Below are 17042 nucleotides of genomic sequence, written 5' to 3' on the forward strand. Positions count from 1 at the left end.
GACAGCCAGTGAAAATGCTCAGGGCCATCCAGAGATGGAATGTCTTGTTCAAGGAACATCAAAGAGTCCATTATCACTGGATCAAAGAATATGCGGTATAGGATGGGGAGAGAGAGAAAGAGAAGTAGGAGGAAGTATAAGATGAAAAAGATAGGAGAGAGGCAGGTTATGAAGAGCTTTGAATGCCAAACAAAGGATTATGTAATTAATCCTGGGGCCCTATTGGGTCCCAATGAAAAACAGCTTTTTAATAGCTTAAAACTGCACTAGGATTTTGGGGACACTATGTAGGTAAATGTAGTGTATTATTAACCAGAAATGCCAAAATTACAGCTAATCAAGTTAATCCACATGTACAATCTTGCCTCTTGCAAATAGGAAGGGTGGCCCTTACTCAAGGGATTAAATTCAAAGAGTTGATAATTTTGGAGTTAGCATTAACGGTGAGAATGTGAAGACTTTAAAGATCATATTTCTATTATCTTCATTTTATAAATAAGGAAATTAAAACCCAGGGAGCTTAAGTGACTTGCTAAGAGTCACCCAGCAAACATGGTGACAGAGCTGGGACACATGTTTATTATTAATGCAAATTTGGGTTACATCTACACTTAGACAAATCAAATAAACAGAAGTGATCACTAGGATGATTTTAGAGGAAGTCAGGTTCTTAAGATTTTCCTTTGAGAATTTTATAAGCTAGAAAACTGGTTCTCAGTTGGGTATTAGTATGTGATTTTTGCTTAGCTCAAGTATGAACTGAGTATATTTACAAGCCATAAGGACAGAGCTGCTGAGCACATTTTTATAATTATAATCAGCAGTGTTCTAGGGCCATTTGTGTCCAATTCCAGTCAACATAGAGACGTTGGTAGGTCAACAGTCAATCAAATGGTAAACATTTATTAAACACCTACTATGTGACAGGAAGGATGTTAAGCACTAGAAATATAAACAAAGGTAAAAGACAACCCTGCTGTCAAGGAGTTAACAGTCTAATGAGGGAGATGGCATGCAAACAGCCATGCATGAACAAGCTACTTACTCTAATTCTTCTCCTCCGGTTCATTTCAAGTCCTGGTCAAACCATTTATGATATTCGAGGGCAATGGTGCCTTGGCAAGTACTGCGTCCCTTTTTGTAGCCCTGCCCCTTTCCTTGCCAATCCTTTTTAGCAGCTGCACCCAAGTGCATTTTCCATTTCCAGATAGAGCTAGCTATGGGGAAGAGGGAGATGGGGCCTGAAAAGAGCACAGTTGGTAGAGATTCCTTCTGGCTCCTACTGACACCTATGGAATATAACTTTAATTCCTGCAGCTATCTCCCTTCTGAGCCAGAGAAAACCTATTTCCAGGATTTCTGTCCTGTTTCTAACAAATACTGGTTGTGTGATCCTGGGAAACCTCTCAATATCCCCAAGCAATTTTCTAATACTATAAGTTATGGATGAGTTGCCATGTATTAAAATACAGTTATCAATAATTTTTTTTTAAGTTCACAGATCTACTGGTTAAGAACACTTGATTCTGTTCCAATACCTTTATGTTACAGATATGGAAACTGAGACTGAGAGATGGAGAGAAACTTGTCTGAGATCATGTACATGTTTAGTGATACAGTTAAGATTTGAACCTGGAACTCCTGTTGACTTATAAGTCTGGATTTGTGACTTTGCTATTTCTTCGGTATTTCTGTTACTCTTCCCAACAATACTAGTTGAAGTGATAATTCCAAGGCCAAACATCTCCTCAGCACAGCATTTATGTAACCCTTTAAGCTTTGCAAAGTGCTTTATAAATATCATCACATTTATCCCCACAACAACCCTAGGAAGTAGGTGCTATTAATTATCCATTTTACAGGTGAGGAAATCAAGGCAAACGGAAGTGAGGTAACTTGCCCAGGATCACAAAGTGCCTGAGATCTAATTTAGATTCAGATCTTCCTGACTCTGAATCTAGCATTGCGTCTGTTGTACCACCTAGCTAACTGATGAAGATGCCTCCTTGTGTGTGTGTGTGTGTGTTTTAACTCCAGAGCATGAAAACATGTTTTAATGGTCTCCTAGACTTGGAGAGGTTCTTGACCTAGAGTTTATTAACTTTTCTTTTAATATTTTGATAATTGTTTTTTTTCTACTTAATAGTATTTTATTTTTTCCAATTACATGTAATAATACTTTTCAACATTCATTTTTATATGATTTTGTGTTCCAAATTTTCCTCCTTCCCTCTCTCCCCTCCCCCCTCCCCCCACACAAGACAGCAAGCAGTCTGATATAGGTTATGCATGTACAATCATATTACATATATTTCCACATTAGTCAAATTGTAAAAGAAGAATCACCACAAAAGGGAAAAACCATGAGTAAGAAAAAAACAAAAAAAAGTGTAAAATTGTATGCTTCTATCGGCATTCGGACGCCATAATTCTTTCTGTGGATATGGATAGCATTTTCCATCATGAGTCTCTTGGAATTGTTTTGGATCCTTGTATTATGGAGAAGAGCTAAGTCTCTCATAGTTGGCCATCATACAATATTGTTGTTACTATGTACAATGTTCTCCTGGTTCTTCTCACTTCACTCAGCATCAGTTCTTGTAAGTCCTGGTTTTTCTGAACTCCTCCTGCTCATCATTTCTTATAGAACAATAGTATGCCATTACATTCATATTTCACAACTTGTTCAGCTATTCCCCAATTGATGGGCATCCCCTCAATTTCCAGTTCTTTGTCACCACAAAAAGAGCTGCTACAAATATTTTTGTACATATGGGTCCTTTTCCCATTTTTTATGGTCTCTTTGGGATACAGACCTAGTAGTGGTAGTGCTGGCTCAAAGGATATGCACAGTTTTATAGCCCTTTGGGCATAGTTCCAAATTGCTCTCCAAAATGATTAGAACAGTTCATGACTCCACTAACAATGCATTACTGTTCCAATTTTCTCACATCTTCACCAATGTTTAGCATTTTCTTTTTCTGTCACTTCAGCCAATCTGGTAGTACCTCAGAGTTGCTTTAATTTGCATTTTTGTAATCAATAGTGATTTAAAGCATTTTTTCATATGACTATAGATAGCTTTGATTACTTCATCTGAAAACTGTTCATATGTTTTGGCCATTTATCGATTGAGGAATGGCTCTTATCTTTATAAATTTGACTCAGTTCTCTATCTGTTTAAGAAACTTTCATATCAGAGAAACTTGCTCTAAAATTGTATTTCCCTCCATCCTGTTCCCCCATGCCCATTTATTCTATTCTCTCTCTCCTTAGGCCCTGTCCTTCCTCAAAAGTGTTTTGCTTCTGACTACCCTCTCCTCCAATCTGCCCTCCCTTCTATCATGCCCCCTTCCCCCTTCCTCTTCCCCTTCTATTTTCCTGGAGGGTAAAATAGATTTCTATACCCAATTGAGTGTGTATTTTATTCTCTCTTTGAGCCAATTCAGATGGCAATGGGGTTCACTCACATTCCCTCACTTCCCCCCCTTGCCCTCCACCTTAAAATCTTTTTCTTGCCTCTTTTATGTGAGACAACCTATCCTCTTCTACCTCTACTTTTCTCCCAGTACACTCCTCTCTCACACCCCTTAATTTTATTTTTTTAGAAATCATCCCTTCATATTTGACTTGTACCTGTGCCCTCTGTCTATATATACTACTTCTAACTGCCCTAATAATGAGAAAGTTCTTATAACTGACAAGTATCATCTTCCCAAGTATGAATATAGTTTAACCTTAAGTCCCTTTTGATTTCCCTTTCCTGTTTACCTTTCTGTGCTTCTCATGAGTCTTGTATTTGAAAGTCAAATTTTCTAATCACCTCTGGTCTTTTCATCAAGAATGCTTGAAAATTCTTTATCTCATTGAATGTGCATTTTTTTCCTCTGAAGAATTATATTGAGTTTTGCTGGGTAGGTGATTCTTGGCTGTAATCCTAGCTCCTTTGCCCTCTGGAATATCATATTCAAGCCCTCTGATCCGTTAATGTAAAAGCTACTACATCTTGAGTTATCCTGACTGTGGCTCCATGATACTTAAATTTTCTTTCTGGCTGCTTGAAATATTTTCTCCTTGACCTGGGAGTCCTGCAATTTGGCTGTAATATTCCAGGGAGTTTTCATTTTGGGATCTCCTTCAGGAGTTAATTAGTGTACTCTTTCAACTTCTATTTTACCCTCTGGCTCCAGAATATCAAGGCAGTCTTCCTTGACAATTTCTGGAAAGATGATGTCTAAGCTCCTTTTTGATCATGGCTTTCAGGTAGTTTAATAATTGTTAAATTATCTATCCTTGATCTATTTTCTGGGTCGGTTGTTTTACCAATGAGATATTTCACATATTTTTTTTCATTCTTTTGACTTTGTTTTATTGTTTCTGGATTTCTCATTAAGTCATAAGCTTCCATTGGCTCAATTCTAATTTTTAAGGAATTATTTTCTTCAGTGAATTTTTTATGCCTCTTTTTCTATTTAGTCAATTCTGCTTTTCGATGCATTCTTCTCCTTATTGGTTTTTTGTGCCTCTTTTACCATTTGGCCTAGTCTGTTTTTTAGGGTTTTATTTTCTTAAGTATATTTTTATGTCTCCTTTACCAAGTTGTTGACTCATTTTTCATGATTTTTTTGCACCACTCATTTCTCTTCCAAATTTTTCCTCTGCCTCTCTTGTTGATTTTCAGGAAAATCCTTTTGAGCTCTACCATGCATTAAGACCAATTTGTATTTTTCTTGGAGGCTTTGGGTGTAGGAGCTTTGACTTTATTGTCTTCTTCTGAGTGTATGTTTTAATCTTCCTTGTCACCATAGTAACTTTCTATAGTCAGAGGTTTTTTCTGTTGTTTGCTCCTTTTCCTAGCCTATTACTTGACTTTCAGCTGTTTGTTAACATAAGGCTCTGCTTCCAGGGTGGACAGTGCGCTGTCCCATGCTTTAGGGGTTTTGTTCTGCTGTTTACAGAAATACTTCTAGGGACCTGTAAGTCTTCAGTTCTTCCAAGGTGGTATGATCTAAGGAGAGGTGTCTACTCCTCTCCTGGCCTGTGCTCTGGTCTGTGAACAGCCACAATGACTCTTTTCTGCCTTGAAGCTGTGATGAGGGTCCCCGCTCTACTATGGTCATAATATCTGATGTGCTAGTGCTCCTTCTCACCCTGGGACTGCAACCCAGGACTGCAACCTAGATCCAAGTGTGGGCAAAGCAATAGAATCCTGCCTCATTGCTAGCAAAGAGACACCTATAATCTCCTTCTGACCAATTGTTCAACCCCCTTATTGTCTGTGGGCTGAGAGCTTCAGAAACAGCTACTGCCACTGCTAATTCAGTGGCTCCCAAGGTCTGCCTGTGGTTTGGTAGGGCCCAGTCTGCACTGGCATTGGCTCTGGTAGACTGTGCTCTGCTCTAACTCAGGTGTGACAGACCTCCCCTGCTGACCTCCTACATTGTCTTTTGCTGGAAAAAATTAATTGACCCTATCCTTTTATAGGTTCTGCTGCTCCAGGAATTGTTTTATGGCATTATTTAAAGTTGTTCAGAGAGTTTTTGAGGAGAGCTCAGGCTAGTCACTGCCTTTTCTCCACCTCACTAGTCCACCTTCTTGATGACTTTTTAAATATAATTGGGTTTTCTTATAATCATAGATAGTTTATTCTGTGCATTTAAAAACATTATTCTAAGAAAAGGTCTGTAGACATCAGTAGATTTTCAAAAAGGTCCAAGACACAAAAAAAGTTAAGGCCTGTCCTGAGAAAATAAAAAGAGAACAGTTGTGAGGAAGTCCGTGTTGTAAATATCTACTACTGTACTGTTTACTGGAGCTATGACCTTAGGCAGATCACTTCTAAACCTCACTTTCCTCGTCTGTATAACCAGGGACCTGGACTCAATAACCTCAAAGATCACTATAAACTCTAAACTTTATAAAACCTGGTAGACCTCAATACTTAGGGCCAGTTCCATTTTGTGTGGATGGAGAGGTCACACAAAGCATCATCCTGCATGGCCTGTTCATTACTCACACGGGGTAGCATGAAATGCTGAGTGGGTTCTGAGAGGCTGGAAAGCCAGGACTGACGCAGTTATGTGAGGAACTCATTCATCACAAAACCACATTTCCTAGGGAACCAAAAATAGGTTCACAGAATGTTAGAGCTGGAAGACCTTAGAGATCACTGAGTCTATCATCCTTGTTTTACAGAGGGAAAAACAAGAGACACAGAGAAGTCCACAGCAGAACCAAGACTAGAGCACAAAGTTCCTGAGCCCTAGTTGAATTCTGTTATGTGATGTAAAATCCTGTCCAATTCTGCCACTTGGTGTTCTTGGTTTCCTTCTGGTTCTGACAAGCAATCAATAAACATTGCTTGAGCGCATACTGTGCCAAGCACTATGCTAAGCAGTGGGGATGCAAAAAGGAAAAAGACAGTCCCTGTCCTCAAGGGGCTTACAACCCAATAGGGGAGACAATATGTAAATAAACATGCACATACAAGCTACATACCAGATAAATAGGAAATATTTAACAAAGGGAAGGTACTAGAATTGAAAGGGATTGGAAAAGCCTTCCTGTAAAAGATGGGATGCGAGAACTCTCTGTTGTTGGAGAAATGCAGTGGCCAAAGAGTTGCATATTTGCTTCTACCAGCCTTAATAGGTTTAACTAGGAAAAAAAAGAGCTAAAATAATTTAGGCTGCAAAACCTTGTTATGTCTTCTATGCACTCTAATGGCTCATCAGCTTCTAAACATTGCACGTTCTAAGGTTCTTCCCAGTTTTAACATCACATGTTCTAATATTCCTTCTGGCTCTTACTGGCTGTGTAACAAGTAACCTTAATCTCTTCCTGCCTCAGTTTCCTCAACTGTAAAATGGAGGCAATAATAGCACCTACTTCCCAAGGTCATTGTGAGGACTAAGTGCAATAATATTTGCCAAGTGCTTAGTAGTTACTAGAACATCAAATATGCTTGATATATGTTTGTTCCCTCCTCTTCCCCCTTCCCTCTGACATCTTTTATAACATTGTTAAATGAACCAGTTAATCCAGGACCATATGTTCTAACCCTGGGGGGTCCTTTCCCTCTTCCCTCCCCTTCCACAGGGTTTCATGGACATGGATCTGGCTAAGTTTAAGGAGAGTGGTGCCAATGTGACTGGTTTCCAGTTGGTAAACTACACTGACACCATCCCGGCCAAGATATTACAGCAGTGGAAAAACAATGACGTCCGTGATCACACCCGCGTTGACTGGAAGAAGCCGAAAGTGAGTGGTTGTGGGTGCGAGAGAGGAGGCTACAGATCTCCATTATCATTCTAATGGGGTTTCATCCCTGTAGTTGTCTAATGCCACTGTGCCTGGGAAACCTCTCATCCTAATTGGTTTTTCTTGAGTGAGGCTCTCTGATAGAGAGGTCAGTCAAGAGTTAACTCATGTTAACTCTTTTAATTCACTCTTGTGAGAAGTCCATCAAGCCTTAATAACTCATGGGCAGCTTAACAGTGTGTTATATTGGAAAGAATACTGCAAGAAAATTGAAGTAGGATTTGAATCCAGGTCTTCCTAACTCCCAAATTTGGTGCCCTTTCCACTAAAATCACACTGATTCTTCTGCTTATAAGCTGTACTGGGCAAATCGCCTCTGACAGCTTCAATTTCCTCACCTGAAATATGAGGGGCTTGGACTAGACCATCTCTAAGACTCCTTGTAGCTCTTAAAATCTAATCTTTAAAAGATTTTCTAGTTCCTTTAATTGCCTACTTCCTGTTCTCAGGAGATGGTGTGGTACACTAGAAAGAGCATTGACCCTGGGGTCAGAAGTCCTGGGTTTGAATCCTTAGGCCTCTTTTTGCTCATTTTTAAAATGAGCTGGTTGAACCAGATGGCTTCTGAGATCCATTCCAGTTCTACATCTATGATCTTGTAATTCAATTCAAACCTGACTATGTAATACGTATTAGAATAGCTTTCTCAATCCAAAACCCACACACACATAACACTATTCTGTTCTTTTTCCCAGTATACCTCGGCACTGACATATGATGGCGTTAGGGTGATGGCGGAGGCCTTCCAGAGCTTGAGGAAGCAACGTATTGATATCTCCCGCAGGGGGAATGCTGGGGACTGCTTGGCCAATCCAGCTGTGCCCTGGGGCCAAGGGATTGACATCCAGAGGGCTCTACAGCAGGTGAGGAAAAGGAAGCGGGATGTCACTGTTCTAGGGGGTGTCACATATGTGGTTTCAGGATTATAGACCAACATGCAGATAGCATCTTATTCAGGTAAGAACATGCCAGAATTCTGTTGTTGGAGAAATGCAATGGCCAAAGTGTCACATATTTGCTTCTGCCAACTTTCATAGATTTAACTAGAAAAAAATGCTAAATAACTTATGCTGTAAAACCTTGTCACATCTTGTACCATTGAAATATTTTGAAACTTAAAAATCTCAGAGCTGAAAGTACCTCAGAGGTCATTAAGTCTGATGCCCTGCCTAATAGATTAATTCTCTTCTCCAGTATGCCCAGTAAGTGGTCATCCAGCTTCCACTTGGGAATTCAGTTCTGTTGTTAACAACCCTTCTAATTAGGAAGTGAGGAATAGATTCTTATATTGAGCTTAAAATCTGCCTTTCTGGACCTTCTCCCATTGGACTAAGTTCTTTCTTTAAAGCCAATTGGAAAATATCTAATTCTTCTTTCCCAGATCAACCTTTAAGCTATTTGAAAGGCATCCACAATGTTTCTCCAGGTCTTGTCTTCCTCATACAAAACACCTCCAATTTCTTTAGCTGATCAACGGTCTCCCTAAAATCTGATGCCCAAAACAGAAAACAGTACCTTAGACATACTAACTAGGGCAGACTAAAGTTGGATTTTTTTTCTGGACACGAAATATCTTTCTCTTCTCATAGAGAGTGTTATTAAGAATATTAAATGTAAGAAAGCATGAATAACCCCAAAGAATGAATCAATAATAGTGGAATATCACATACTATTATTGGCCAGGCCTTGAGATTGGGAGGAGGATTTGGGAGAAGGTACACTCTGAGGGAGGAGATTGGGGATTTTGAATTCAAAGCCAAATTTGGCAAATATTTCTTTTTCATTTTTTGGGTCACTACTAACTAGTGCCCCTTACAGAGATAATCATCAGTTGCTCTTTTAGCATAGAGTGATCAGGATGAAGATTAGTTAGAGGTACTCATAATGTTTAGCCTAGAGAAGATTAGTTGATGAGAATTATGTTCAGGTGGAAGAAGGATTAGGCTTATTCAGTTTGGCCCCAGAGGGCAAAATCAGGATCAATGAATGAAATTTGCAGAAAAAGGTTTAATCTTGATGTTAGAAGTTTTATTCTTACAATTAGGGCTATCCAAACGTAGAAAAGACTGCCATTGAAGGCAGTGGATTCTCCTCCAAGGAACATCTTAAAGCAAAAGTTCAGTGACTGCTTCCTGTGTATGTCATAGTAAGAATGCTTGTTCAGGGAAGGATTGGACCAGAAGACTTCCAAAGTCCCTTCCACATCCGGGATTCCTTGATTGAGTTCCTGGTTGCTATCAAACCACACTTTTTGGGGGATCACCTCTGTCTTTTGGTGACTGTACTCAGGGTCTGTTCACAAGACTGCATTTATCAGAGGTAGAGCTTGGCTCCCTGAGGAGGAGATGAGGGTTTTTGAATGAGGAGCCAATTTTGGTAAATATTTCCATTTCACTTTCTTTCACTTTCCATGATTCCAGCAACTATGGCCCCTAGGGAGTTCAGCAGCAGCTGCTCTGCATTTCCACTGTGATTGACTGGGTTGCATTAAGTGATGGAGAAAATGTGGGTCTGTCCTCTGGGACCAAAAGGATACGGATCATATATACAGGGACCAGGCTGATCAGAGAAGGAATTTGTTATACTGAGTCACTGTCCATCATAAAATGCGATAGAAGAAACTGGCATAAGTCATCCTAGTCATCTCTTTGCTTTCACACTGGAGTGCTCCTGAATCAAACTGATGGCTACTTTTTCCATGTTTTAAAGATGCTCTCATGAATATAGAGCTTAATTTGCAGTCTTTGAATTGGGAAGTTAGTTCAATGAGGTAGGAGAAAAATAACTAGAGTGCAAATTCTGAAGATAACCTGGATCTAGTCTCACTTCTGCCAAAAACTAGCTGTGTGACTTTGAATAATTCATTAAGGGTCTCTGATCCAAAGTTTCCTTCTCTGTAAAAATGATCTCTGGTATTTTAAATTTTCAGGTCACTTCCAGCTCTGACATTCTCTGTTCACCTGTGATATTTCGTGCTCATTGATTTTGCCCAAGTACCTGCGGTGACAGAGTTGTTTGCTTCTTTCTCTCTGTCTAGGGTTCATAGGCTATGAAACACAATTGGACTATTCATTGTAGCAAGTGCTGACCATTTTGGCATCCCATGCATGATTGTGACTTCTCCCCATTCAATTGTCTTCCTGGCCTCATTGCTTATAATAATAGCTTTACTCTTATGGAAAGAGAACAGAAGAACCGCCCCCCTCAGAAATCCCTGGAAAGTGGCCATCCAATCTCCATTTGAAGATCTCCTGACAGGAGAACCAACTACACCCCAAGGCACCCTATTCCATTTTGTCACAGCTTAAGAAACCATGATCAGAGTCCCACAATGCCAGATCACAGGTCACTATGTCCAGGGGTTCTGGTATTGCCATTCTAAATATAATTCTAACACTTAACCAAGATGGTTTTATACTCCTGGTGGGGAGAAAAAAAAAAAATATTAAGAAGGACAGATGTTTCAATAGACTTATCAAACCCACTTCCTTTGTTCTATTCCTTTTGTGACTATTCTATTCCAGATCCATATAGATTGTTGAAGTTGCCTCCAGAGTCCTTTCCTCCCTTTCTCCTCCCTCCACCCTTTGAGCTACTACTATAAGAGTAATCTTATGCACAATTTGTGTCATGTCATTTATCAGCTCAAGTCATTAGTGACTCCTCTTTGCCTACCAAACAAAATCCAATCTCTTCTGCCTGGCATTCAAGGCCCTCCACAATCTGGCATCAATCAACAAGCATTTATTTTAAGTGACTACTCTGTTTCAGGTACTGGGGGTACAAAAAACATAAATGAAACATTCTTTGCCCTCTGAGAGTTTATATTTTATGGACAAAAATATATGTTCACATAAAAACACTGTATAAATAAAGCAAGTATAGAAAATGCCAAGTAATTTGAGGAAGAACAGCTAGGGAATCAGGAAGAGAGTCATGTAGGAGATGGCACTTGAGCTTTGAAGGGGACTAGGGATTCTAAAGGGCAGAGATGAGGAGGGAGCACATTCCAGGCATGGAGTAGTAACCTGTGCAGTGGCACAGAGATGGGAGATGGACTGTCATGTGCAAGGAACAGTGATATGGACAGTTTGGCTGGACTAGAGAAAGTGCATGAAAGGGAGTAATGTATGGTCAGTCTGGAAAGGTAGGTTGGAACCAGGTTGTAAAGGACTTTAAATGCCAGACAGATGAATTTGTATTTACTCCTGAAGGTAACAGAAAGCCACTGTAGTTACTTTAGCAAGGAAGTGACATAATGCCACTTGTGCTTTAAGAATATCTCTTTGACATCCATGTAGAGGATGGATTGGGGAAAGGAAAACTAATGGTGTGGAGAATAGTTGTGATACTTTTTCAATACTCCAGGTGAGAAGTACTGAGGGAGAGGTGGTCCAAAAGAGTGGCCACAGGAATGGAAAAGAGGCGGTGAATATAAGAAATGCTGCAGAAACATAGCTCATGAAACTTGGCAGCTGATTGGATGTATTGGATGAGATGAGGAGTCAAGCATGACTCCAAGGTTGTGAACTTCTCATGACTGGAAGGACAGGGTTTCCCTGGACAGAAGAAATGGTGATATGCAGAAGAGGAGCAGATTTGTGCATTTTTGGACAGGTTGAGTTTGCAGTGCCTAATATATCTAGTTCAAAATGTCTAATAATCAGTTGTGATTGGTGGGGGAGAGAAGAGATAAACATTATAATGCCTACTATGTACCAGGCACTGTGCTAAGCAATTATTTTTCCAAATATTATCTCACTTGATCCTCTCAATGACCCTGCAGGGTGGTTTGGCAACCGTTATTACCCCTATTTTATAGCTAAGGATAACGAGACAAAGAGAGGTTAAGTGACTCAACCAAAGGTCACACAGCCAATGAGTATCTGAGGCTAGATTTTGTGGGACTGGACCAAGAGAAAGACTGTGCTCCAGTCTTTCCAGATATATAGATCTGAGAATCACCTGTATAAAGGTGAACATTGAGGGAGTGTGATAGAAAATCAATTACAGAAGAGTCAAAAGACTGCCTTGTTATAGTAAGAGCTCAGTTAAGGTTAAATAGCATAAATTTGTAGTCAACACTATTCTGTAACTTCCTTCAGCAGGATTCAGTAATATGCAAATCAGAGCAGGAAAAGCAGGAGGTAGAAATACTCTAGAATTATAGTTTTGCAAAACATGAGTGATAAAAGGACACGGGAACAAGGGATTTGAGAGTTGAGAACACTACCATATAAAGCATAGGAGGTTATTGTTGAATCAATTAATTTCTGAATTCTTTATTTTGAAAATAAAAACTTTGGGGGTGATGGTGAGGTCATAAATGTGACCATCTCTCTAGGTAGCTAAGGAGGAATAAAGGTTGTGGGAATTAAAGAGACTGAAAAACCAAGAGCCCAAGGTGATGAAGGGAGCATCAACACATAATGCTATAAAATATTTAAGTAAAATGTCAAGGGTTGAGATGGAGAAGTACCACCTTACCTTTCCAACCCTCAATATGTTCTATTCTCTAGTCAAACTAATCTACTCCATCTCTCCCAAATACACACCACACTTTTTCACCGCTACACTTTCGTCCCTTATCCTCCCTTTGAAATCTTCCTTTAAAACCCAGTTTAAATTCTACCTCTTTTATAAATCTGTCCGTGGTTGCCTTGGTCAAAAATATTGTCTTCCAAGCAATTCACTTATAAATTTTTAGCCTGCCTGTCTGTGTTTTCATCATAGTCTATTCTGAATTAGTTATTATTTTAACTATTGCATAGTGTGGAATAAAATACTCAAATTAATCTCTGATGTTTGATTTGGTCAGTCCCTCCATTGAAGAAAATCCCAATTCATCCATTCCTGTCCCTTGTGTGTGGCTATTATTCATGTCCTTCCAAAAATTCACTACAGGAGATCTACCCAATAGGCTAGAGGTCTCTCTAAATTTCTCCTAACTTCATGAAACTGCCAGTGGAGCACTCAGGCTGTCCACCTATCATCCTTTGCCCCGTATCTTTTCCTCCCATCATACGTTTCACTAATAACATCTTTTACTACTGTTGTTCAAAGTTCTTCATTGGTTATGTCATAGCCTATTCATACCCACCATGGGATTCTCCATTGCCCTCTATGTGATATTCATTTTCAGTTCTTCTGAGTAGTGCTAGTAGTAGCAATGATATTAAATCTTTACATATTACATACCCCCACTAAACCAAGTTCCATGAGAACAGGGATAGTGTCTTTTCTAAATTTTGCGCCTCTCATAGTACCTACTACAGTATTCTATACCCTTATTTAAGAAGTAGTTGTTGAATGACTCTCATCTGTGTCCCAACTGAAAAGATCTAAGATCATACTATAGCACACAGGAGGTCTCAAAGGTGTAAGAAAGTCAGAGGGTCCAAGGTATAGCACAATTGGAGGACCTATAGCCTAGAATTGCCAGAGAGACAGCCCTAAATCCATTGGAAGGGTTGAGGAGTATAGAATAGTTAGAGCGTCTAAAATCTAACATAGGAGAGCTAGTAGAATTTGGGTCTTAAAACACTAGACTTAGCACATATTGGTCCTTCTCTAGTTCTCCGTAATACTTTAGTTTCCATATCTATAAGTGAGAATCATAATCCTTTTTCTCTTACTTCTGTCTGAGATGGACTTCAGAAAGATTAATGAGCAAATATCTCTAAAAACACTTGGCGTTCCTGGGAAACAGGGCCAGCAGAAGAAAAGGTATGGTGTCCATATGCTGCCATATGCTGCCCATCTGTGCCCAGGTATTGACTAGTGGATTACAGTTAAGAATATAGTTATCCAGAAATAAGCATCTCAGGCTTTCTGTGCTTTAGCAATTAATCAGTCACTCAGTCAGTCATTATTACTTGAGTACCTCCAATGTGTCCAGACTGTCCTAGGCACCATGGGTGATATGAAAGTCATAGAATGTTAGCACTGGAGAGAATCTCAGAGATCAGTTAGTCTAATCCTTCAATTTCATGAAGTAGGAAACTGAGTTCCAGAAAAGTGAAATGATTTACCCAAGGTTGCTTCACTAATTAGTGGCAGAGCCAGGACAAAGATGAAGTTGTGACTCCAAGCCTAAAGGCTTTTTCTTTACACCACACTTTATCTTCAAGTATACAATGTGGTCCCTGGCCTCAAGGAGCTAAGAGTCTAGCAGTAGAGACAAGATAGCTCTAAGAAAGAGCATCAAACAATACAAGACAGTACAAAATTCAGGGCTAAATTGCATTCTACTAAAGGAGTCCAGAGATCTCTGAAAGCTGGAAGGATCTGAAGACGGTTCTGGAGGTAGGAGGACTTAAAGGATAGAGAAAGGAGATGCCACCTTCAAGAAAGCAGAACAATATGAACAAAAGCACGAAAGGGGAGAGATGCAATGGACATTTTTGTGGGAGTGTGCAGAGACTGGGTAAATGATTAGCGTTAGAAAGCAGTAAATGAGAAGGTCAGATAGGACAGTGTGGGCCTGATTATGCAGCATCTTAAGTGCCAGGTAGGATAGTTTTGATTTCAGATATCCAAGTGCTAAGGAGCCCTAAGATTCTTGGCTACCATTAATAAGGGTCTTCTAAACACATTCAAATAACCTGCCTGGCACAGGGGGTGGAGGGATAATTACAACCCATTCCTGTTATGTGGTTCATGATACAGTGAACAGAGGAGTTAGGAAAAAAAAATGAAGGGACAATATGATATAGTGGCACTAGTATTGAACTTAGAAGATCTGAGTTCAGGTGTCAGCTGTGTGATCCTGGGGGGTTTCATCACTTCTCCGAGCTTCTGTTTCTTGGCCTGTAACATTATAATGTTACTCATTTTGTGGAAGTCTTGTAAAAATCAAATGAGATAATGTATGTCAGAGCACCTTTAAAATGTAAAGAATTATATAAAGCCAAGTCAAATGATGCTAGTGATAATGATGTATAATTGAGGGGGTGTTGGTGGGGGCCTCTAAGCAGTGATGATCTCACATTTTAAGGGTGCATCAGAAAATCAGAAAGTCGTGTGACAATCAATCAGTCAGTTAACATTTATTAAGCACCTACTATGTGCTAAGCACTGAGAATACAAAAAGAAGCAAAAGACAGTCTCTGCCCTCAAGGAGATCTGATTAATAGTAATGATAATAACTAGCATTTATGTAATGCTTACTATATGCTAGACACTGTACTAAGAGCTTTACAAATATTATCTTGTTTGATCCTTACAACAACCCTGCTGGGTTAGGTGCTTTTATCCTCATTTCACAACGGAATAAACTGAGGCAAACAGAAATTAAGTGACTTGTCCAAGGTGTGCAGCCATCAGTATCTAAGGCTAGATTTGAACTGGGCCTGACTCCACGCTCAGCACTTTCTCCACTGTGCTACCTACTTGCCTCATAATAAACTTACATCTGCAAGTAAGCAGTATACAAGATAAATAGTAAATAATTAAGAGGAAGAAGGCATTAAAATTAGGAGAAGGTGGAAAAAGTTGAACCCTAAAGGAAGACAGGAAACCCAGTAGGTAGAGATGAGGAAGTGCAGTGTTCCAGGTATGGGAGACAGCCAGAGAAAATGTCCAGAGTTGACAGATGGAATATCTTGTTTGTAGAATAACCAGGAGGCCAGTGTCACCGGATTGAAGGGTACATGTTGGGAAGTTAAGTATAAGAACACTGGAAATGTGGCATGGGGCTGGGCTTTAAAGGACTTTGAATGCCAAGAAGGCAAAAAATGCAAGAGATGACTGACTCTTGAGAAGTGCATCCTCTGCCACTATCTTCATTATTATCCCAACAAAGAAGTCAAAGTGGTTGGACTGTGGAGGCAGAAAGGCAGCAACAAGTCACAGCCTTGAACTGAGCACCAGCTTCTCTCTCTTTTGCAAAGGACTGCCTGAAGATCCTGAGGGCAGAGAGAAGCTGGGCTTTCACTGCTGCCACTGGAGTATGATCGAACTATACTAATGCCGAGCTTGTCCTTGGAGGAGGGACAGGGAAAGCATGGGGGGCCTTGTTGCAAGGGGAAAATAGTATAGTTGTGTGGATTTGATGTTGCTGGGTAGAGTTCCTTATCTATTAGTGTCCTTTTGTGTTGCATGCATCCCTGGGGAAGTCTTACATGTTAGGCTGTGATGTAAGTAACCTGAGGTCTTGAGCACAGAGAGCACTGTAGAGTTGCTTTACAGTATTAATCTGTCAGAATGTGAGTAAAAGCTATGGCTTAGACAGTATTTTTTCTCCCCTGGGATATATCTGAAGTCTCAGGACCCTGATGTAGCCCTTCTTAATCTTCTTCCCATGGTCAGTGTTCCTGTCTTTCAACATATAGAAGACCCGCTCCCTTAAATGCATATTTTTCTTTTTCATCTTCCAAAATTCAGTCATGGGGATTTCTTCACAGTCCAAAGGCCAGAGAGGTGTAACAAGCAGTCACCTTACACAAGGTGCCTCTACTTCATTCAATCTGTGTAGTAGCCATGTGAAGTAAGTAGATAAGAGGTCATTACATCAATTTTACAGATGCAGAAGCTGAGGCTTAGAGAGGCTAAGGGTCCAGGTTCACAAAGTGAATCAGTGGCAAACTCAGGACTTACAACCCAGGTCGCCAGTACTCTCACCACTACACCATGCCACCTTATTAACTCAGCATGGAAATAGTATAATCACTTGCCTTAAGATGGGTCCTGGGATGTCTATGGAGAAATTATCCTCATTATCC

The 17042-nt window shown here is 39.9% G+C and overlaps 1 protein-coding gene across 2 annotated transcripts in view; it reads left to right on the forward strand.

Annotated features, from left to right (window-relative positions):
• The window catches only part of GRIA1 (glutamate ionotropic receptor AMPA type subunit 1), a 192073-nt gene that overhangs the window by 38878 nt on the left and 136153 nt on the right, over positions 1-17042 (forward strand). For both annotated transcript variants that reach the window (XM_036751410.1, XM_036751411.1), the window contains exons 4-5: positions 7099-7260; positions 8016-8183. In XM_036751410.1, coding sequence (XP_036607305.1) covers positions 7099-7260; positions 8016-8183 — 330 coding nt within the window. The remainder of the gene's footprint in view (positions 1-7098; positions 7261-8015; positions 8184-17042) is intronic.

This window comes from Trichosurus vulpecula, chromosome 3, assembly GCF_011100635.1.
Source record: "Trichosurus vulpecula isolate mTriVul1 chromosome 3, mTriVul1.pri, whole genome shotgun sequence".
Classification (NCBI taxonomy): domain Eukaryota; kingdom Metazoa; phylum Chordata; class Mammalia; order Diprotodontia; family Phalangeridae; genus Trichosurus; species Trichosurus vulpecula.